Consider the following 23,658-nt stretch of genomic DNA (forward strand, 5'->3'; position numbering starts at 1 on the left):
CAGAAGCTCACATTTGCACAATTCTTTACTACTTAGAAAACAGCAGTCTCAAAATGATTTCTAATCTAGTCAGTGAAAGTACTGGTACTCCCATATGAGGAAACTCAAGCTCAGACAAACTAGAGGGTTACAGAAGTTGGAAGTGCTTTTACAGATCGTATCTCATTTGATCCTCACAAAAATCTTGCAAGGTAGGTGCTATTATCACCATTTGACAGTTGAGAAAACTAAGGCTGAGTAAGGTTAAGAGACTTGTTCAGAGTCACACATCTAATTTGTGTCTGAAGTTAGGTTTGAATTAAGGTCTTCCTGATTATAAGCCTACCTTATAAGTATAAGCCTATACATAGCCTTGTTTTATAAAGAGTCTAAGTCATAGGGATAGGATGTGATTTACTTGTCTGAAGTCATGTGACAATTTATTTTGATAGAAAATTGTTATCTTATATTTGATTCTGAGATCAAGATGAAAATAAAAAAGTTATAAAATCATTAGATGCAAGAAATTTAAGCTTCGAGTTTCTTCAACTGTAAATTTGAGATAATTATTTCCCTCACTGAGCTGTTGCTAACTAAATTATAAAATATGATAACAATGTGGGTTATGGGTAAAAGGCTTATCAATACTTAAAGTATATATGAAATTTGATGATTTTTGTCAGCTCAAACCCAAAACAAGTGTATAAAAAGACTGCTTCCTAAGGACAGGAGGAAGAGAATCAGGTTGAAAACAACAACAAAAAAGATCTAAGAGAACAAATAAAAAGATAGGCCTCTCCTGACAACATCAAGAAAGTAGGTAGCAATATTTTCACTTTATGACTTAAGAAACGGAAAGTTTACTGTTTAGGAGTAAATTAAATAAGTCTTTTCAGAGTCTTCAAAGTCTATCATGTTAGTGGCTCCTCTTGTGACAGCGCCTGGTACAGGTTTAACATGTGGTCTAAGATGTCTTGTCCTTCAAAAGCTAAACAGCTAACTAGTTCTCCTCAAAGAAGACAGTATCACATCAAGTTTGCTCACAACTCTGAAGCTAGTGGAAGTTATTAAGCCTAGGGTGATTTGGAAGGGTAGGGCTCTAACTGTGACTTCCAAACTGGTGATACAGAAACTTCCATCACAATGCAGAATTGTATCTCCTTCCCAACTCAGTCTTGGAACACTGCTGATAATACTAAAAAGTCAAATGATTTGCCCATAGTTCTACAGTCAGTAGATATCCATGGCAGAACTTGAAACAGGTCTGTAAGAGGTCCAGGCATGGCTACTAGTCACAGGGTCATGCTACCTTCTCTGCAGTTTCTTAAGTGTCACATGTAGCATGGTTTTGCAGGGCTTAGCACTAGAAGCTACTTTACACTTTACTGAACAAAATTATTTTACAGAAGGAAACGGAGGCTCAGAGATGCTCTATGGCATGTCCAAGGCAATTTCAGGGTAGAAATGCCACCTGGATTCAAGCCATTTGATTCTAAGTCCAGCATTTTCCCACCATACTATCTTGCTGTCATCAACAGAGGTGATAATCCTATTATCTCCTGCCATCACCAAGCTACACCTGGAGTTTCACATTCAAAACTGGTGAACATTTCAGAAAGGACACTAACAGGTAAGAGTTCATTCAGAGAGTGGCATGGCTGGTCAGAGAACCTTGAGATTGTCACATGCGCAGTGAGTGAAGACACTAGACCAAAACTTTAGGAGGGGCAAGGCTCCTTTCTTCAAATAACCAAGAGACTTTTAGGTAGCAGAAAGATTAGACTCGTTCTGCTTGGTCCCAGATAACAGAACAAGACCTATGAATGCAAGTTATAGGCATCTGGATTTTTGGCTGCATAGAAGGATTTGAAGTCAAGGTGCTGCAGAAGGGATTCATGGCCAGGGGCAGTTAGATTGGTTGTTCTCTGAGATGTCTTCTGACTCTGTGATTGTGGGAGGGGCTAGACTAGAAGGCTTCAAAAAGACTGTTAGCTCCATATCACAGCAATCTTTGAGTATATTCATCTTTTTTCTTGATAGCTTTCATTAGGAGTGAAAGGTCTCAGAGTAGTCATGTAGTCCCAAAGCACTCATTTTCCAAAGGAAGAAAGAGAGTCCCAGAGAGGATAGAGGATTTGGACAGACAAAGTCACCTAGGTAATAAGCAACAGATTTTAGTTATGTTCTCAAGTCTTTTACTTCCAATCTCAGTGCCTTTTCCATTCTACCATATTGTTCTTCATTTGGTTATTTTGGCAGTTTGATGCATACTTGTAAATAAGTAGAGAATGTGAAGCAGCAGAAATTCAGGAATGACCAACAACAGCAAGAAAGACTAAATAGTAATCAAAGGCACTTTTGGCAAATGATAGATTTCATGTATTCCTGAACATAGTAGCAACTGAAGCTCTTAACACCCTTTGAAAATAATTGGCTCTTGAAAACATTTCTACAAGATTTTGGCTCAAAATAAATTCTCTACATTTCCTGGCTTTCTGGATAAAATAGTTGGCTGAGAGGCCATTTTTTTTTAACATGCTCCATTTTATACTTGTGAAGATCCATCAGGGGCTTCTGAAAAGTCGGACAACAGGAAGCTTAGGTGAGATGAAACAATAAGACAAAGAGGACAAGCTCTCTCTTTGTGAAGCACAGAATTTTACTCTTTACTTCTTGCTTGGTATCTAGTACATACTCAATGAAAAGTTTTTTTTAAAGTATAAATACAATTACCAGAGTGTACTCAACAGGATAGTTTGGAATCTTATTGACAGAGGAGAAAAGGCATAGTCTGAAAAATACTGATTAAATGCTACCATAAAATAAAGAATATAATCCCGTCCAAAATGTATTGATATAGACTGAAGAAAAAAAAAAAAAAAAAAAGAGCAACCATTCAGGTTGTAAGCAAACCATAGTAAAAGGAAAATCACAATCTATTTTTTATCTATATGGTTTGCTGCATAATAATAACATAAATATTAATAACAATATTGGGTATTTATGTAGGACTAAAGAGCTTTAAATATATTATATAATTTAATCCTCCCAACAACACCAAGAAAGGGAAACAGGCATTATTCTCCCATTTCAAAGACCAGGAACCTGAAGCTGAAAGAAATTTAGTGATTTGTTTAGGATCACACAGCTAAGTGTCTGAGGTGCGGTTTGAATCTAAGTCTTCCCGATCTTAGATTCAGTACTTTATCAAAATATGCTATTTCATCTATATTATGGACACAGAATTCTGGGTATACATTAAAAATAATACCTATTTATATGGACTTGAATCTTTATCAAGTGTTTTATTACAAATAATCCTCTGATAAATATGGCAAATTTTACTATTTTCACTTTACAAATAAAAAAATAAAGACAGAGAGAATCAGTGACAAGTAAAAGAATATAATCTGAATACAAATCACTTAAATACATGTAGGATATCATATGTCCTTTTATTTTCTTCCCCATTTTATCAAATGATACACAATAACCATGAGTCAAATAAAGTGTCATTTTCCTGTACAGGTCGTTATCTCCAATTCACAGTAGAAGCTGATATTTAGAATGGAGAAGTGATTAGGCTAAACATTAAAGATTTACATAAGCCTCCTTTGTACCAGGTACTGGACTAGGGGCTAGGCATGCAATATAAAGAATAAAACAATCCTTCTCTTAAAAAGCTTCCATTTGAACTGAAAAGATCCATTCATTAAGTACTTCTACCAATATATACAAAGTTATAAAATACAAAGAACTTGAAAAGAGAGGGCATTTAGAAGTTGGGGGATTTCAGGAAAGATTTTATTCATAAGATGATGATTGAATTCTATCTTAAAGGAAAAGAGGAACTCTAAGAGGAAATATGAGGTAGGTGAGGACAGAGAGAATGCATTTCAGATATGTGGCAATACCAAGCCAAAGGACAGAGGTAGAGAACTGAGAATAAAGAATAAAAAGGTCAGTTTAGATCACAGAGTAGGAAGAGGAATAATGTCCAATGAAGAGAGGAAAAAATAAGTTGAGGCCAAATTATACAGGGTTTAAAAAGCTGACCAGAAAGGTTTATAGTTAATCTCAAAAGCAAGAGAAAATCACTAGAGTTGACTAAGAAGGGGAGTGACTAGGGTTATCTAGGTGGTGCAGTAGATCCTGTTTTAACATAACATTCACAACAAACATTTTTTATAGTGTTTTATGCTTTATAATGTGTTTTCCTTATAACATTCCTATGATATTAGGAAATATTATTTATATTTAATAGATGAGGAAACTGAGGTTCACCAGGAAGTGTTTTTCCAAGATTTTAATATGAGTGTCAAGGAGAGAGTTTAAATGAAGGCTTTCTGATTCCAGACCTAAGCACTATCTTACTATACTATGCTCCCTTTCTTGATTTTATGTAAATTATTAAACTTTTACCCAGAAATATTGGTATTAGACATACACCTCAAAGAGATCAAATAAAGTGGAAAAACTCATATGTGCAAAAAATATTTATAGCAACTCTCTCAGTTGTAGCAAAGAACTGGAAACAAAGAAGAATGCCCATCAACTGAGGAATGGCTAAACCAATCAGGGAATATGAATGTCAACTGAGTAGCATTTATTAAGTACTTCCATAATGTCCCAAGCATTAGATGGGAAAATAGAGAAAAATGCAACAATGTCCCTTCTCTCAAAGAGTTCTGTCTAAAAAGATTACAAAGAAAAGTTATGTACAAGATAAACTGGGGATAGTCTCATAGAAAAGGCACTAAGATTAAAAGGCTTCTTGCAAAAGGTGGGATTTTAGCAGTGGCTTGTAAGCAGCTAGGGAAACCAAGAGATAGTATTCAAAGCATTGTGGACAGCCAGTAAAAAATGCTCAGTTAGAAGATAGAAGGTTGTACCTGAGGGAAAAGCAAGCAGGCCAATGGCACTGGGTCCCAAAGTTTGTGGAGGGAATATGGTTTAAGAAGACTAGAAAAAAGTCAGGTTCAGGTAACAAATAACTTTTAATGTCAAATAGAGGGTTTTATATTTAATCTCAGAGATAACAGGGAGTCACTTTAATGAATAGCTGTGTGTGTGTGTGCGCGCGTGTGTGCACGCGCACTCACATAAGGGAGAGACAGAAAGAAAGAGATATGGTCAGAGATGTTTTAGGAAGAACATTTTGATTACTGAGTGGAGAGGGGAAAAGATTTAAGACTAAAAGACCAATCAGCAAGCTAGTACAATAGTCTACATGTGAGGTGATGAAAAACTGCACAAAGGAAGTAGTGTTAGAGGAGAAAAGGGGGATTATAGGAAGGATGTCATGAAAATAGAAATGATAGGACTTTACTACTGATTGGTATGGGAGATACAAAAGAATGAGGAGTCCAGAATGACACCAAATTTGAGAGTCTGGGTAATTAGGAGGATGGTGGTACTCACAACAGTGACAGGAATGCTAGGAAGAGAGGAAGATTTAAAGATAAAGGTAGGGACAAGGTGAATTTAAGATATGCATGAGACATTCAGTACAAGATGTGATTTAGGTAGCTGGAGAGAGGTTGGGAGGTTGAAGCTTGAAAAGCAGATCTGAGAATTGTGTGTATGGAAATAATAAATGAAGCCATGAGAGATGATATGATCATCAAGTGAAATAATACAGAGTAAGAAGAGAGCACAGAACTGAGCCTTGGGGGGAACCCACAGTTATGGAATATTACTGCACCATAAGAAATGACAAAAGGGATAATTTCAGAGAAACCACAGAAGGATGTGGAGTGAAGAGAAACACAAATAAGTGATATAGTAACAACACTGTAAAGAAAAATAACTTTTAAAGTTATAAGAACTCTGATGAATGCAATGACCAATCATAACAGAGGGCTAATGACGAAGTATATTATCCACAACCTGACAAGTCTGATCTTTTGGATAAAGCAAATATGCTGATTTGTTTTTGCTAGATTATACTAATTAATAAGCATGTTTTTCTTTCTTTGTATTGGGGAAGGAAAGATTTGAGAGGAGAAAAGAACTAGTGATAGTGCTATGTAAAAAAGAGGATCAATAATGCACTTTAAAATGAACACAAAGGAGAAGGAAGTTCAAAAGGAAAAACAAAGAGGGCAGCTTTGAAAGCAATATGTTGAACTATTATTATATGCTTTAAAAAAACCCTCAAGCTATATGAGAGATTTCATAATTCTATTTTTGTTCTTCTTTTACATAGAAATACAAATACATATGCAAAATTCTGTATTTGATATATTAATTTATATGAAAAAATATATATAAGTATATTTACACATTTTTGTATAAATATATAATATGTATGTATGTCTATTCCTACACACACACACACCCTGAACTTTATTTAATTGAAATAAAATCATCTATTTGTTATCAGATCTCCTGTTATTCCTAACACATGACAAGGGTGGGTGATACTACTTTTCCTTTTAAAATCTTAGGCTACTAATTATTAAAGATGGCTCTGATAGGGGGAAAGTATGATTAATTAGATAATAGGTTAGTTTATTTTGTTAGGCAGATACTTGAACAAAGAGCAATTTCCATAATTGTTAAAAATCAGCTAGGTTCAATTCTGTTGAGATGAGCTTATCTAGTTCTCTTTTTTTCCTCGAACCCTGGGAACTCTGCCAGGATGTTTTAAAATGTCAAGTAGGGCAGGAATAAATTGAAAATTGAGAGAACTTAAAAAAAATTATTTTCACTTTGTAGAAAGAACATGGATTTAATAAAATAAAAAAGCTATTATTAAAAAATGAAAGTCAGATATTTAGACAACTTACACATTTTTCAGTTTTGGGGTTCCTATTTCAATAAATATTTTCACTAAGCTAAAGCATTCAGAAGAGAGGAAATGGATTGGAGAGAAGCTCAGAGACCTTCTGATATAACAGGATGAGTGACAGAGTCAGAGGACCTATGTGATGTTCCAATGCTGCCACTTGCTACCTGTGTGACCTTGGATGGCCCCATTTAATGTCTCTGGATCTCAGTTCCTACATCTATAAAATGAGGAGGGTGAACCAGATAATCTCCTTTCCTATTCTATATCTATGACCCCACACAAAGACTGACTTAAGGAAGTGGAGATACATAAGCTAGAGAGAAGAAAACAGAGAACAGTGAGCTGTTTTTTTGTTTTGTTTTTTTTTTTTTAAGTATCTGAAAGAATGACATATGAAAGAAGGATTGGACTTATTCTACTTGATCCAAGGGACAAAACTGGAAGCAGAAGCTGGAAACTGTTAAAAGGAAAATCTTAGTTCAAGTTGGGAGAAAATTTCCTAATAATGAGAACAATTTTCTTTAAAAATTAACAACCAAAAAAACAAAACTAAGTGTGAGCAGGAAAAACAACAACAACAACAACAACAACAACAACAACAACAAAAACAAGTGCAACAGCAAAGGAAAACTCTCAGCTCATATTAGAAACTTATTCTATACAATTTGTCTATGATAATAACACTTGTCAAAGTAGAAACCTCACTTCAATGTGGCCCAAGTTGTCTAATTCCAATTGGTTTTTCCCTTCTATATATACAGATCATAGAATCATCATAACTTAAAAGCTGAATGTAACTCCTGGTCTTTTGGTTGACCTTCCCACCTGATGCTCAAATTTATTCTATAATATCCTACAAACAGTTACAAATCTTCCACTGGAACATCTATCTGAGAGGGAATTCATTCTCTACAAAGAAGCCTATTCTATTCTCAAGACTATAATTCTGTGTTTGTGGCAGCCCTCTTTGTAGTGCCCAGAAACTGGAAACTAAATGGATGCCTATCAGTTGGAGAATGGCTGAATAAATTGTGGTATATGAATATTATGGAATATTATTGTACTGTAAGAAATGACCAACAGGATGATTTCAGAAAGGCCTGGAGAGACTTACATGAACTGCTGCTGAGTAAAATGAGCAGGACCAGGAGATCATTATATACGTCAACAACAATACTATATGATGATCAATTCTGATGGATGTGGCCATCTTCAAAAATGAGATGAACCAAATCAGTTCCAATAGAGCAGTAATGAACTGAACCAGCTACACCCAGGGAAAGAACTCTGGGAGATGTCTGTGAACCACTACATAGAATTCCCAATACCCCTATTTTTGTCCACTTGCATTTTTTATTTCCTTCACAGACTAATTGTACACTATTTCAAAGTCTGATTCTTTTTGTACAGCAAAACAACTGTTTGGACATGTATACATATATTGTATTTAATTTATATTTTAACACTTGGAACATGTATTGGTCAACCTGCCATCTGGGGGAAAGAAGGGGAAAAATTGGAACAAAAGGCTTGGCAATTGTCAATGCTGTAAAATTACCCATGCATATATCTTGTAAATAAAAAGCTATAATAAAAAAAAAAGTTAACTTAAAAAAAAAGACTATAATTCTGGAGAGATCTTTCTTGAGTTAAAATTTTTCTATACAGCTTTCAGCTACTACAATTAAGTTTTAAACTTGAAGGAAAAAAATAAATCAAGTTTTAATCTCTTTCCCCCTCTATAATAGTTATTCTAATACTTCAGGACAGGCTCTTCTTCAGAGTAAACTGAGGCTCAGAAAAGTGAACACACTTACCTAAGGCTATTAGATAGGAAGTAAGCAATAGTCCTGGATTCAAACCTAGATCTCTTGTACAGTGATATTTCAATTGTGGCACATTGTAATGTCTCCTTGACTGGCTACTGTTGCCAATCAACTCCAGATGTGATCTGACTAGTCAAGAAGACAGTAGCACCATGACTTCCTTTGTCCTAGACTACAGATTTCTGTTGTAAGTGACATGTGATGAGGCTCTTAGGATTTAAAGCTAGAAAAAGCCTTTGAAATCATTAAGAGATCCAACTTCTTCACTTTGTAGATGAAGAGACTGAAGCCCACTTGCAAAAAAAATGCAAGTGTTTTTCTCACATCATTTGAGTGAAGTTCCCAGAAGGCAAATCCCCTTTCTAAATGTCTGAGGGATTAAGTTCAGTGCTGTTTTACATTGTAGCCTCCACCAAACTCTAGGATAAGAAGGATGAGCCTATAAACAAATACAGGTCTCTTGATTGGCATCTTGGAAAATACTGAAATCAAATGTACATGACAGCCAATTCTTTTTCTTCCATCAATTCAAACTGATATGAGTGTACAGTAGTAACCTTTGCCTGTTCATGTGAACACATCAGTTGATCTCTTTCAGAAGTAGGTTTGTTTCTCTCAAAGGCAACCAAGGGAGGTTTTTTTTTTTTTAATTGTTTCATTAATCTCCCTCTGATACATACAATTGTTCAATGCTCAAATTCGCTGAAAAAACACCTTAACATTAAAGAAAGATATCTCTTTAAAATACCATTTATCAAAATTTTACAAATTGATCCTACATTATTCAATTTAATTTACAAAACAGATATTAAATCCCTACTGTGTGCAAGATTCTCTGTTTGAGACTTAGGTAGGAATATGGAAATAGGATATAATGTATACACAGAATATATATCTTTTAACAGAGGACAAGGTAGTTATAAAGGATCGGAAGTGCTAGATATAGTTCTAAGAAAATGAGGGAGAAAGAAGGATACTGAGAGATCCCAAAAACTTTGATAACATGAGTGCTAGCAGTTTTTATAAAGCAGAAAAGATCTTAGGGCTGGCTGGTCCTGGCAAAAGACAGCATGCTTTTCACCCAAGCACCAATGTAGCTAAAAAGTAGAAAGACTCAATGCCAGAAGGGTGGCACAAAATCACAAATATAAGTCCTGTCCCGTCCCCACCCCTCTCCCCCAGGAAAAAGAAGCTCATAAGGAAATATCTACTAAGTATAGAAGGGCTATAATCTACATTGATTAAGGGAACACCTAACTTGATAAAAAAAAAAAAATCAAAGGATGGATTAGAGAGTCTGTAGGTGGAAGGATCAGTTAGGAGTCTGCTGTAATACTTCATTAAAAAGGGTAATAAAGAACTGATATTGGTAGCAATGAAAATGAAGAGGAACATGAGAAATACCGTGGAAGGAGATGGCAATTGACTGGATTGGGGTTGAAAGAGATGGAGTCTAACATTAATTCACTGATAACAAGGTTATACAAAGTGCTTTCCATGATAATCAACTATTTGGATTAAAAAAATATGTGCCAGTGTGTAATGTTACAGTATGCTCCTTTAGGAGGGGGATAATTGTTTCATCATTGTATTTCTAGCACCTAACACAATACTCTACTAGTAGTAGGGACTTATTAAATACTTGCTGGATAAAATAAATGACAATACAAATTCAACAAAGTTTTAAAAGGTAAATTTTAAACAGAATTTCTAACTCTGTTAGGTGAATGGAAAAGACATAGAAGTATGGAAATGCTAACTCCAGTTCTAACACTTAATGACTCTAGGGTGACCTTGAACAAGTCTTTACTTTGTATGAACTAAAGCTTGACACAAAGAGAAAATGAAAATTATATTTGCAATTCTTACCTCAGAGAGGACAACTAGCTGGTGCAGAAGTCAGGAAAACTCAGCTTTGTGAGCTCAAATCTGCCTCAAACACTTTAGCACTAGCTGTGCAATGCTAGCTATATCACTTAACCCTGATGGTCTCAATTCCTCATCCGTAAAATAAGCTGGAGAAGAAAATGGTAAACAACTCCAACATCTTCATCAAGAAAACTCCAAATTGGGTTACAAAGAATCAGACAATTGAAATGAACGAACAAAATCTCAAAGATATTGTGTTAATATTACAAGATTAATTACTGATAAGATAATAGATGGAACTGCAAAACAGCATATAAATATGCATTATTCTACTACATTTCTTCTTTCTCTTTCCCTAATTGATGATGAGGAAATGGAAGATAAAGATTAGGGTGCCAAAGGTGAGAAAGGATGTTGCAAATGTTTATATGTATCTACATCCTAAACATACTGGGGAAGTGTGGAGTTCTGTTGCCTCTAAATTGCAATCATTCTCTGGGAGATCTCTTGGGGAGCTGCTGGGGAGGCAACCTTGGCTTTAGTTCCAGTACCAGTAATCCCCAAAATGCAGCCAGGAGTTAAAGTCCAGATCCTATATTGTGTCCTTCAAAGTCTTGAATCTTTTCCTGTCAGAATGTCTCCAGCCAGCTTCAGTCTCTAGCTCCTTCTTGAATCCAAAGCCTCCAGTCAGAACAAAGGTAGACGTGGGAATGAATCACACTCTATCTCCAAGAGTGTGGGATTGTGGGCTTCTCAGAATTCAATCCTAGATGTGAATCTCCCAGAAGTCCATGAGCAGGCTTTTCCTTTAGACTTGTGAATCTATTGGACTTGAGAATCCAGGGGAAGTCTTCTCCTTGACCCAATCCAGACTGACTTCTTCCAGACTGCCTCTCCCCACTGAGTCTTGGCTCCTTTTACCCTCCCAGAGAATGGGCTTGTGGTTACTCCATGGGTTTGTGGGAACTCCTTAAGGGGCCAATGAGCAAGCTCCTTTAAAGGTGTAAACTCCTTTCAGAAGTCTAAAGGTGTAAACTCCTTTTAAAGGTGTGAACTCTGAACTAGAGAATTGTTAAATATCAGATAACCGACCAAGTACCTAGTAAAATCCTAACAGGGAAATGGATGGATAGAATAGAAAAGAAGGAAAAGAAAGAGAGCTCTGTGGAGAAAGAACAATGAATATAGGTTTAAGTTATTGATGTGCTTCCTTGGTAAAATCACTTCTCTACTTTTTTTTACCCATAAAGTGGGGATAATTATATATGCACTCACTATCTCACAAGGATGTGTAGTGGATGCACAATAACATACACATACTTTGCGAATTTGCAGGTGATATGCAAGTACCATTGTTAATATCCTTAATAATTTTTGTTTCATGGACCAAAAGAAGGTTGAGAAAATAATAAATTTCACCACCCAGGGATATTAAAAAATATTCTCATAAAAATTTGCTATTATCATTCCCTTTATACCAACTTCAAAATAGTACTCCTTTTTCTGGTGTTAGCAGTGACAACATCCAAACCACTTCTCTTCTCAGAGCCTCAGTTTTCTAATCTATAAAGAAAGTTTAATATTTGCCACCTACCTACCAACTGGGGGAGCTAGGTGCCATAGCAGATAAGAGTACTGAGCTTGGAGTCAGAAAGATTCCTCTTTCTGAGTTCAAATCTGGCTTCAGTCATTTATTAGATGTATAACCTTGGACAAGTCACTTAATTCTGCTTGCCTCAGTTTCCTCTTTGGTAAAATGAGCTGGAGAAGGAAACGGCCAAGAAAATCCCAATGGAGTCATGAAGAGTCAGACATGACCAAACCAACTGAACAACTCCTACCACATAGGATTATTTTCTAAGGGGTTAAGTGTAAAGTGCTAAAGAAATGTAAAGCATCAATTCCATTTTCTAGCTATGAACTAGCCATTTCAAGCTTATGTACCTCAGTTTCCTCATTTTCTAGCTATGAACTAGCCATTTCAAGCTTATGTACCTCAGTTTCCTCAACTACAAAATGAGGATAATATGTACAGATAAATTTCATATATAAAAACATACACACTATAATATATAAATAATTATATGACATATTGTATATAATGTTATATATAAAGTGTGCTATCTATATATGATTAATAATGACACTATTTTTATGTTGATTTCAAATCTGCTACTTTAAAGAAATTTAGAAATACCATATTACAATGTTATTTATAGGCTCCTCTCTTTAACAATTACAATTTACTGCTATTATGAGTAAGGTAAACAGAAGTTACATAAAAACTTAGGCATAAAAAAAATGCATACAGAACAGGACTAGACCCTGCTTTTAAGGGAATTAAGAGCTTATTAAATGCCTTTGGCTTGCTATTTAAGTTGCCTGAAAGCAGGTTTTAAATCAATATAAAGAACACTATCCGATGGACTGAATGATTCCATTTTACCCTTGATGTTGTGGAGCCCACCCCTGTTAGCTACTCCTCCCCCAAGAGGAGACAAAATTGACCCCCAGGAAATGGATAGAAGTCACCCCAAAAAGTGAACAAAAGAGGTGTTTGGAAAGCGGACCACCATTCATCGCAGCTAACGACGTGTTCATTATGAGTGATGATGGATAAAGACTTCTCATGCTGGGATGAAATCAAGATTTATATGCATTGTTTCCTCTCCCAACTTGTGGGAAGATCATCATCATTTAATTCTATCTCTGCGGCCAGTGATGGGCATCCAGAGAGCTGGTTATCAAACGGCGCAGTCAGCTGGCAAAAGCCGAAACGTGCAGTTGGCACATCTGGACCGAGCTGCCACAGCCGAGGGTGAACAATGACTCCTGGCATGCAGCCAAATTGCTTGCAGACGCTAGCAGGTCTCATCTACAACCGCCCCTACCAGCATCTTTCTCTCTCTCTCTTTTATGAGAATCAGAATTTCACTGCTTCATTCAATTGCTCTCTTCTGCCATTTTTTACAGCTCTTATCATTCCCCTCGAATATAGCCTTGAGACAGCTCATCCGTGTCCTTCACCGTGTTATCTCTTCTAACTTTTATTAAAACTTCAGCTTTCATCTGAAGATAGCTAATTAAATCTGGAACAAATTATATGCCCCCTTTAAAAACAGCACTAAACTATTTTCTCCAACCAAAGAACTGCTTATTTTCTCTTCGTTTAGAAGAAACGAAGGATGTGGAAGAAGGCCTCATGCATTTCTAAAGGCAAAAATTTGATGCTTTATATATAGGTAAGATGGATATTAAAGTTGCCTACAGCATGACAAATATTAGATTTGCTCACAATAATTATTTCTCAATACTGACAAGATTTTCTTGTTTTGTGACTATTGAACATACCACCAATGTGACTAAGTACTTATTCTCTCTCTTTACTCCCCTCTGAAACCTCAGTTACTATAAAATGGGAATATCACTTGTTTAATCTGATTAAAAAAAAAACCAACAAAAAACTATGCTTATATATTAAGACTTCTAAAGTGATTTTACATATATTCTCATCTCACACCCCCTACCCCATGCAGGGTTGGGTAATAGTGATATTATATAACATTTGCCTCCATTTTGTGCATTAACCTAACCAATTTTTAGGTTAGTAATATGAAAGGCAACCTTATATAATGGGGAAAAGATCATATTATAATTAAAGAGAATTACATATAAGTTTTAGCATCAGAAATAAGTGGCTGGGTGAGCTTAGCAAAGTTGCTATCTCATTTCATTTTAACAAGTATTTATTAATTTACTAAACATCTACTATACACAAAGCAATACGGTGGTATAGAAGCTAGAGTGCTAGGCCTAAAGTGAGGAAAACTCATCTTCCTAAGTTCAAATCTGGTCTCAGATATGAACTAATTGTATGACCCTAGACAAGTCACTTAAATCTGTTTGCCTCCGTTTGCTCATCTGTAAAATGAGCTGGAGAAGGAATCATTTCATTATCTCTGTTAGGAAAATACCAAAATGAGGTTACAGAGAATGAAACACGACTGAAAAAAAAAACCATGCAAAAATATTTGAGTTACAAAAATTAATAGACATATAACTAGGATTTATATGATACTTTAAGGGTTTTAAAGTACTTTTCACATGTTAACTCATTTGATTCTCAGAACTCACAACCTTATCAACTCTTAGGAGGTAGGTCCTTCAAATACCATCTTCATTTCACAGATGAGCAAATTGAAATTTTGGGTTGAACTTTGTCCTAATTCCTACTCCACTGCTCTATTATAAAACTGACCTAAAGTTGCTCCCAAATATGTGTCTTAAAGACATGGACACAAATAAGTATAAGAAAAGAGAAAATAAGATAAATGCAAAGGTAAAGGTCTGGGCAAAGCTGTTGGAAATTGAAGGGGGTGAATGGTTCCTCTGAGGGTGAGGTGCAAAGACTTCTATTCTTTGTAACATTTCACATTGGAAGCATCAGAGCTGAACCTGGAAAGAAAGGTGCTATTACAATGGAGGGTGGCAGCTTGACCTTGGAGACAAGAGAGGAAAAATTGTGAAGTGCCTAAGGACTATTTCTACAAAATGAAAAGTAAATTGCCATTGTTTTCTGCCTCACATATACTAAGACATACTAGGATGTTCATTTTTTAGAGAAAGTTTTTATGCACTTCCATTCCATCAAAGTTTTCATGGGAAGTAATGTGATAACTATGGTGGAGCTCAATAGGAAAGGCAGCAGAGCATCAGGCTAGTGCTGAATAAACCCTGACAAGCTGGAAGGGCTGTGTGGATGGGCCTGATGATGAACGTATGCCTGCTGTCTAGAGATGATCCTGGCTACACTGGAGGGTGGGAGAAGACTACTTATCAGGTTTAAAAGGGATCTGTGTGGATAGAGCATTCATTCACAGTGGTCAAACAACAGAACTTTGAAGAACAAATTTTCTTAGCCTAATATATGTCAAAACACATAATGAATGTTGGATATTAGGCTCTATCTGTGCTGTTTTTGAGGTTCCTGGCTCAGTTTCCACAAACTAATTCACAGCACGTGTGGTTTTATTTACCCAGCAGAGACACCTCTACTTTTTCATTGAAGATAGTTTCTGTGCTGATATATGTGAATGAACTGCTCTGCTCTTTCTACGAGGGGAGCATGGGAATAAGGATTTCTGTAAGGTCCAGCAGTGCCAGGCACTATGCTCAGCACTTTATCTGACATCATCTGAGGATCCAGGGCTTTATGTCATACTGCAATTCCATAACCCCATGAACAGTAAGGGCATAATGTTTTCTTGAGAAGGAGGTATGGCCTAGTAGAGAAAACGATTTCTGTGGAAGTCAGAATCTGAGTGCTGCTATTTGGTTGACCTATAATCTTGGAGGCAAGTCACAGAACACTAGAAGATAAATATTTTGAATATTATTATCTCCATTTTACAGATGAAGAAACTTGAGACTTTGGTCTTCTCTGTACCCTGTCCTGAGTTTAAGAACAGTGCTCCATCCATGACATATTACTGGCTGTCCCTTCATCATATCTGAGGCTCAGAGCAGCAAAGAAATTTACTCAAGAAACCATTACTCAAAGGATAGGAGCTGGTGTTCCAACAGAAATCTCCTACCTCCAGCTTTATTTCTACTAAATCACTTCTCTCCAAGCCTCAGTTTCCTTAGCTGTAAAATGAGGATAATTATCCTTGAACCAACCTACCTTTCAAAATTTCAAGCACTCTGTAAACTTTAAAAATTTGATAGCAATATATCATGATTGTTATTATTTTAATACTTCTCTCTAACCAACATAACTTCAAAACAGTATCATTAAGACATTATATTATAGCCAGATGCCACTATGACACTAGGAAATTACACTGTACTATTATGTAATACATAATGTATGTAGTATTTCTAAGATGTGAATGTCATCTTCATTAGAGGACAAATTACTTATCATCAGCAATGATTTTTAGTTTCATGGTCTGTTTTTGCAGAATCAGTTCGAAGCATGACAAGAGTTGAGAGTGTGTGTGTGTGGGGAAATCAGTGAACATCTTATTTAAAGAATATTATCTTTTTGTGTCATGGAGTATTTGGCAATCTAGTGAAGTCTGAGAAGAATACAGTGAAGTTCTCAGAATAATATTTATAAATGCATAAAACAGAATACACAGGATATCAAAGGAAAGCAGTGATATTGAAATGCATTATCAAAACATAAAGGTAGCAGATTTATTCCAACCCTCTCATTTTGCAGATGAGAACACTAAGGCTCATCAAAGGTAAATAACTTGCCCAACATCACACAGGGAAGGAATGGCAGATCTAGGATTTAAACCAATCTTGAAAGGTAGAGTACCACAAGTGCTATTTGGGGATTTATCTTGAAGGTAACCAAAAATGAGCAACAGCAGCCTTCTTCAACCCCCAAAAAGGTCTTTAAAAATTCGGCCTAAGACTTCTGGCTTCAGAGAAAATACTTATTGTCCCACCTGAACCCCTCTGAGAGCCCTTCCTCCGCTTTAGTGCCTTCTGTAAGATGTCCTTCATGGTGACCTTCGTACTGTCCACCTGAATAAGGGAGAATCCATGAGCAGCATTTCTGAAAGAGAAAAGACAGATATTAAATGATCACCCAGAGAAATTTTATTGCCTTCTTCATTGTGGTTTAAGAGGGTTTTAAGAAAAAGTCCATATTTGAAGGACCAATAAACTAGAAATTGATCAAGTTGACTACTAAGAGCAGAGAGGAAGAAACGCCATTATTGTACTTGTTGACCACGGAAGAAGGGTCAAGAAACAGGCCTAATTTGTCTCAAATTAAGCCTCACTAGTGTGCTGATTGTCAGTGGATATAGGCTCCTGGTGCCAATTCATAGGAGAAATTCTACAGCTGGGGAGTGACAAAAGATGAGTTCTGTTTGTGTCGGTAGATGTCACTACAGACAGTTACTGCCATCTTATTAAGGATCATGGGGCCCCTGAGTAAAAAGGTCGAGCAATGCAGGAAAAAAAATAATTATTGTCCAAAGCAATTTAGATACTCAATGGAGGGAAGATTTCTTTTTAATGGGGTATTCAATATTTTTAAAAAAGTTATTAGCAGTGTTTAAACTCCACAGCAGAAAGTTTCTTTGACTTTTTATTCTTTTGCAACATACACATAAATTTCACCTATGTAACATCTCTCTACCTTCACTACCATCACTTAGGATAGTTCCTTAATTTTACCTGCCTGGTAAAATGGAAAGAATAAATTCAACGACATGAGTTCACATTTTGACCTCAGCACTGTGGCATGACAATGCTTGTCTAGGCTTAGGTCATACAATTTTCCACATAATTCACCCTAAATTCAAACAAAACTTTGTTAGCAGTTGGTAAAGTGATGGACACAGTTCTGGACCTAGAGTCAGGAAGAGTTCAAATATTTACTAGCTATGTGACTCCAAGCAAGCTAACCTCTGTTTGTCATTTTCCTCACATGTAAAATAGAGATCATAACAGCACCAAATTGCCAGGAGTGTTGTGAGGAACCATTAGGAATATATGTGCCTGGCACATAGTAGGCACTTAATAAACTATCCATACCTTACATTTGCTACTTTTCTTAGTCCATTCTTCTGCCTATTAAATTCTTACTTCCTTTTAAGACCCATTAAAATGCTACCTCGTCCATGAAACTTTCTCTAATCTGCCCAGCTGTTAATGGTCTATCTTCACTGCATCCCATAATACTTTGCCTGTATATCTCTAGCATTTAACATATATTATTTTGCACTAGTTATTTATGTATCATATCCCCCATTAGATTAGAAGCTCCTTGAAGATTGAGAGTCCCCCAGTGCACAATATTTTAAAGATATATATAGCAGACATATAAGATATGTGTGGACTATAATTTAGAAGAAATCAAAATAATTAAAGGATACTGAAGCACCTTTTAAGCTAAATCTTAGTTTCATATCTTCAATTAAGTAGGAGGAAAAAATAATTTAATATTAGGAGGAAAAAACCTAGGCCTGAGATTTCATCAATATAAGAAATTCCCCATATTAATAGAAATCAACACCTTTTCTGAAACTTAAATTTTTGAGAGTTGTTTGGGGCACTGAGAAAATAACTGACTTGCCCACATCAGAAAAGTATGTGTCAAAAGCAGGACTTAAAACAAAAGTCTTGAAGGTCCCAAGGTCAGCTCTACATCCAGTACTGTCTCTTAAGAATTAACTAACTACTGTAGAAATCAGATCCTATCTCCAGAGGGAATTATAGACCAAAATCCCACAAATCAGGAGGAAAGTGACCCTGTGACATAATTTTTTTGAAACAGGAAATACAGATGGAGAACTAAACTTAGAACCTAGAATACACACACACACACACACACACACACACACACACACATGTTTGTAATCAAGGAGATTTCAGAATGTAAAACTTTGGTGGTAGAAGAGAACCCTGGTATATTCTAGCAGGTTAGAAGATAGAATGTGCTAGCATAGAATGTTTCAGTGTAGAACAATTTAAGTGTCAGAAATAGAAGGGAACTAGTATACTATCTAGTGTACTAGATAGGTATTCAGACAGATACTGTATAAAATTTTAGAAATATAGTATGTTGACCTTGGAGATGTTCTAGTGTAACCATTTAATTTATATATGGAGAAACTGAGATCTACAGATGTTACCAATTCTTCACATGGCCAAGAAATTAGAGAACTAGGTCAAGAACCTCTCTGGGTTAAGAGTGTGTATTCCTAGTCTAATAATGTTTTCATTAAACCATGCTTCTTCCTATTCCATTTCATCTTAGTATCGAAGAGTCAAATGGAACAGAATTGAATGGCCTCTATTAAGAGGTCAAAGTTTTCACTTAAGAAACATGGAATGACTGTGAATGTCCAGCCACTATAAAAAAATCTGGTAAGAACTCCATTTCTCTATGAGAATCCTGAAAAATAAAATGACCATAGCTTATATTTCTTTTTTTCTTTTTTTTTGAGGCTGGGGTTAAGTGACTTGCCCAGGGTCACACAGCTAGGATGTGTTAAGTGTCTGAGACCAGATTTTAACTCGAGTCCTCCTGAACTCAAGGCTGGTGCTCTATCCACTGCGCCACCTAGCTGCCCCCATAGCTTATATTTCTAATACATTTTAATGAAGGAAGGAATTTTAGCTTTTTTCAATCCATCAATGGGTTGAAACTTTGTTACCACCTCTTCTTCCAGCCTTGTCACCCTCTTCTAATATGACCAGAAGTTTTTCTTCTGGAAAAAATGAGTTTTTCTAGTTATAGTAGATTGAATCAGGGTATTCATAATCTTGAATCCTGAGCAGCTCAACAATGACTACCCAGTTTGTTTTACCAGTATCAAGACATATCATTCTCTTCTCCTCTAAAGGATTCCTATTTACTATGTGATATTTCATTTGTTCAAAGACAAAAGTTGGAATTTGATCTGGCAGGCATTTTTATCCATTTTAACTTGGTCAACTTCTTCCTATTAAGCAGCTGGTTTAAGAGCTGTCAAGCTCATTTTACTGAATGCTCTGTTACTAGATCAGATCTGAGTCACAGCCATTCTTTACCTCAAAAGCTGGAGCCCATCCCAGAACAATCTTTAAAAGTTTATTTTACTGATCAAAGCAAAATGAGGAAAAGCATTTCGTTTTCCTATATTTAGTAAGCATTTCAGTAAGAGATACTTTGGCAAGAGGAGCGAAATGTAAAGTGCCCTCCACATTTATAAACTAGTAGATATTTGCTTTGGAATAGGGCCAGGGCATGTTTGGAGTAAATGCCAATCATCTGAGTTTCAACTTACTAGACCATCATTGCTTGGTTTTGTTTTTATAAGTTAGCAAGTTTCCCATCTGTAACAATATGGTTGGGGATGTGTTCTGAATGCACAAGCAGATGGACGCCAATGATCTGAAGCATTCTAGGGACAGTTCTGGGGACCACATACCTTGAATGGAAGGCTAGTGTTCAGACTGAGTAAGGGGAGAGCAATTCTGCTATCCTTTGAACAGAAGACATCATCTGGAATGTCCTGTTCTGGATGCCACATTTTAGGAAGGCCAGATGAAGCATGTCAAGAATTTGGCCAGCGTAGTAAAGGAACTCAAAATCATGCTATGAAGATCAGATGAAGAAATGGGCAATATTTATACTGGAGAAGAGAAGTCTTGGAAGTGAGGCTTCTGAATATCTGAAAAGCTGTAAGGTAGAAAAGGGACTTTATTCTATATGATCTTTGAAGGCAGCAGTGGGAGAAATCAGAGATAGTTATAAGGAGATCAACTTTCAATTAATATAAGGATCCTATGTGTCTTGAAAATATAATAGTGAGCTTCCATTCTCTACAGGTAATAGAGCAGAGTCAGGATATCACTTTGCCAGGAAGCAAGTCATACTTCAGATGAGATTCTAATTCTAGGAATTAAAAAATTCTGCATATTCTCATTGAAACTGGACAAGATGCTAGCTTTAATTCAGATAATTCTGTAAAAGTATATGTAACTGGAAAAGGAGATATTGATAGTTCATGTAGGAAGGATGAGAGACAATAGGCAAACTGAGATATGACCTTTATTACCTCAAGCAAGAAGATGATCTGACAGAGTAGTTTAGTGGAAAGAACAACAATTTGCAATCAGCAAACACAAGTTTGCATCTTAGCTGTGTGACTTCTGTTGTCAATTTGCCACATTTGGTCCTAACTTTCCTCATTGGTAAAATGAGGGGGAACAGATTAAATGATCTCTAAGTATTTTTCAGCTCTAAATCCTATGAGGCACAGCATATAAATTATGAACACCTTAGCCTTAGTTGCGTCTGCGAGATCATGTTATTTAGGAGACAATACCTTTATCCTTATTTGTAGAAACTCTCAAAAGAATACCATCTGTTTAGTTCAAATATCCACCAATTAAAAAGATCCTATAAAAGGAGCTTTTAAATAGAAGAAGAGCACTGATCTCTATTTTTTCTGTCATTTTACCAAAACCTACCTAGGTGACAAGGTTAAAGAAAGCCCCGGAAATGCTGGGCACTTATCATCCACAGGCATTCCTGATAAATTGTGCAGTGGAGGAATAAAGGATCACCTTCTGTATTTTTTCATTACACTTTTCTTTTGTTACAGAATACATAAATCCATTGTGGCACAATGTAATATGTATCATCGTGCTACACCTGCGGATGCTTCCGAGCGGCTGCCATGTCTGTATAGTCAGGAATGATAAGTGAACCGCCCGTGAATGTTAATGATAGTGATCATTCTGAGGTAACTTGGCTTTCCATCTTCCTTTACAGCCTCTGCGCTGAAGCCAGGGGAGCAAGGTTCATGAAAAGAGAACAAAAACCCACCATAAAGGTAAAAGGCTTAGCACTCAGAATACTGCTATGGAAGTGAGTACTATCTTACTCTGGAGCTGAATTTTGGGAGAAACATGAACATTTCAAAGAGAGAGGAAAGTTCCATCCTGAACGCAGAATGCTCTACCAGATATAAGTTTTCCCAGGATAATTCTGGACCTGGCAAATGGAGGGATAAAAACTGGTGACTGGGCATAGATTGCTATACTCTGAGGAGGTAAAGTCCATCCTGCTCCCAACATTAGACTTTGCTTAAAGAAATGATACAAGAATTAATGCTAATATTACTAATACTAATGATGATAGCAACATCCCCACAGATCTGTAATGTTTTGAGAATAGGTATCCCCTTTGCTGACTTTATAATGTAATAGGCAGCTTTCACAAGTTTCTGTAGCTAAAAATTGAATACTCTTCCTATTGGGTGGTGAATTTTTCCCAAATTTGCTAGACTGATCCTTAAATAATAACAGTGTCCATCCTCCTGCCCAGGCTTACAGCCTGTGTGAAGGCTTTTTGGAGCTTAGCTCTGTTAGTGTACCCTTGAGAACCAACAATATTCCCTATATCATGAAGGTATATAGGGAGAATAACAACATCCATTCACATCTGAAAAATACTTTAAAATTTAGAAACATTTTCTTCATTTCCAGAGCAGCTGGGCCTTTTCTTCTTTACTTTTCCTCCCTGATTTTCTGGACTTTTAAAACCATGCCCCCTCTTCTGTTGGTTTATCCTAGAATTCTTCTTGTTCCCTCTGGTATATCCCTCTGAAAGACTTGTTTCTTTTCTACTGGAGAGTTCCTCCTGAAGCCTTCAAGTTAATGGAGGGATCACAGTCAGATGTCTCCTTTCCCTGTCTGGCCCTGTTCTTCTTCTTGCTCACTTCAGGGTACTGTCTTTCCCCTTGGGACAAGGACTGCCTTTCTTTTCACTTGTATTTGGCATTATATCTGGAACAAAAAGCTTAACAAATCTTTGTTTCCTTCATTTTTTCTCACAAACTTGTGAAGAAAGTAATATAAAAATTATTTATTCCCATTGCACAGATGAAGAAACAGGCTTACTGGGACCACAGATTCAGAGTTTAACTAGAACTCACAGATTATATACTCTTGGGGTTCTTAATTGAGGTGGAATGCTTTGGTAATTATGTGAAGCTTATGAAGTTCTGCTCAGAATGTTTTTAAATACATAAAATAAAATGAGTGGCATTGCAAAACCCAATATTGCTGAAATAGTTACTAAAATATTTTCTCACATGCAAGTTCCTGGATCTCCTGAAATATATTCAGACTCCATACTGGGCGATGGACCACAGGTTAAGAACTTTTGAGCTACTTTCTTGCCCTCATTATATAGATGAGAAAACACTGGCTAAGGGAGATAGACTTAAACTTCTCAAGATCAGTGCTAGTGAGGGGCAGAACCCAAATGTGACAATGGTCCTCTCACAAAAAATCAAATACTTTTTACACAATACAGTAGAGATGAATATGATCTGCCACAGATCACAAATGTACTTATAGTTACTGACATTCAGGATTTGTTTTGGTTGTTCTAGTGAAAGCACAAGTAGAATCAATGACCCTGGTCTCCTCATATCTATCTCTACGAAAGAGCAGTAGGAGTACAATTCATAATCGTAGGTTTTTTAATATATAGGACATCCTCCTCCCCACATTACAGATAAAAAATAAATCAAGTTCAAAAAAGTAAAGGAATATGTCCAAAGCTAGTGATAAAACCAGTTATCTGAGCTTGAGTCTTCAATCCTAAGTCTCCTGTACCATTTTTGTCATGCCATTATGATCACACACAAAACTAGGGAACTGAAT

General features: G+C 36.2%; 1 protein-coding gene and 1 long non-coding RNA gene across 11 annotated transcripts in view; one reads left to right on the top strand and one right to left on the bottom strand.

Annotated features, from left to right (window-relative positions):
* The window catches only part of MAPKAP1 (MAPK associated protein 1), a 332,422-nt gene that overhangs the window by 107,757 nt on the left and 201,007 nt on the right, over window positions 1-23,658 (bottom strand). For all 10 annotated transcript variants that reach the window (XM_074293097.1, XM_074293095.1, XM_074293096.1 and 7 more), the window contains one exon: window positions 16,929-17,038. In XM_074293097.1, coding sequence (XP_074149198.1) covers window positions 16,929-17,038 — 110 coding nt within the window. The remainder of the gene's footprint in view (window positions 1-16,928; window positions 17,039-23,658) is intronic.
* LOC141557440 (uncharacterized) lies at window positions 1,206-23,047 on the top strand. Its single transcript, XR_012486788.1, has 4 exons — window positions 1,206-1,241; window positions 1,386-1,609; window positions 19,253-19,362; window positions 21,758-23,047. It is a non-coding gene; the product is annotated as an uncharacterized LOC141557440 (long non-coding RNA).

Source organism: Sminthopsis crassicaudata, chromosome 2, assembly GCF_048593235.1.
Source record: "Sminthopsis crassicaudata isolate SCR6 chromosome 2, ASM4859323v1, whole genome shotgun sequence".
NCBI lineage: Eukaryota > Metazoa > Chordata > Mammalia > Dasyuromorphia > Dasyuridae > Sminthopsis > Sminthopsis crassicaudata.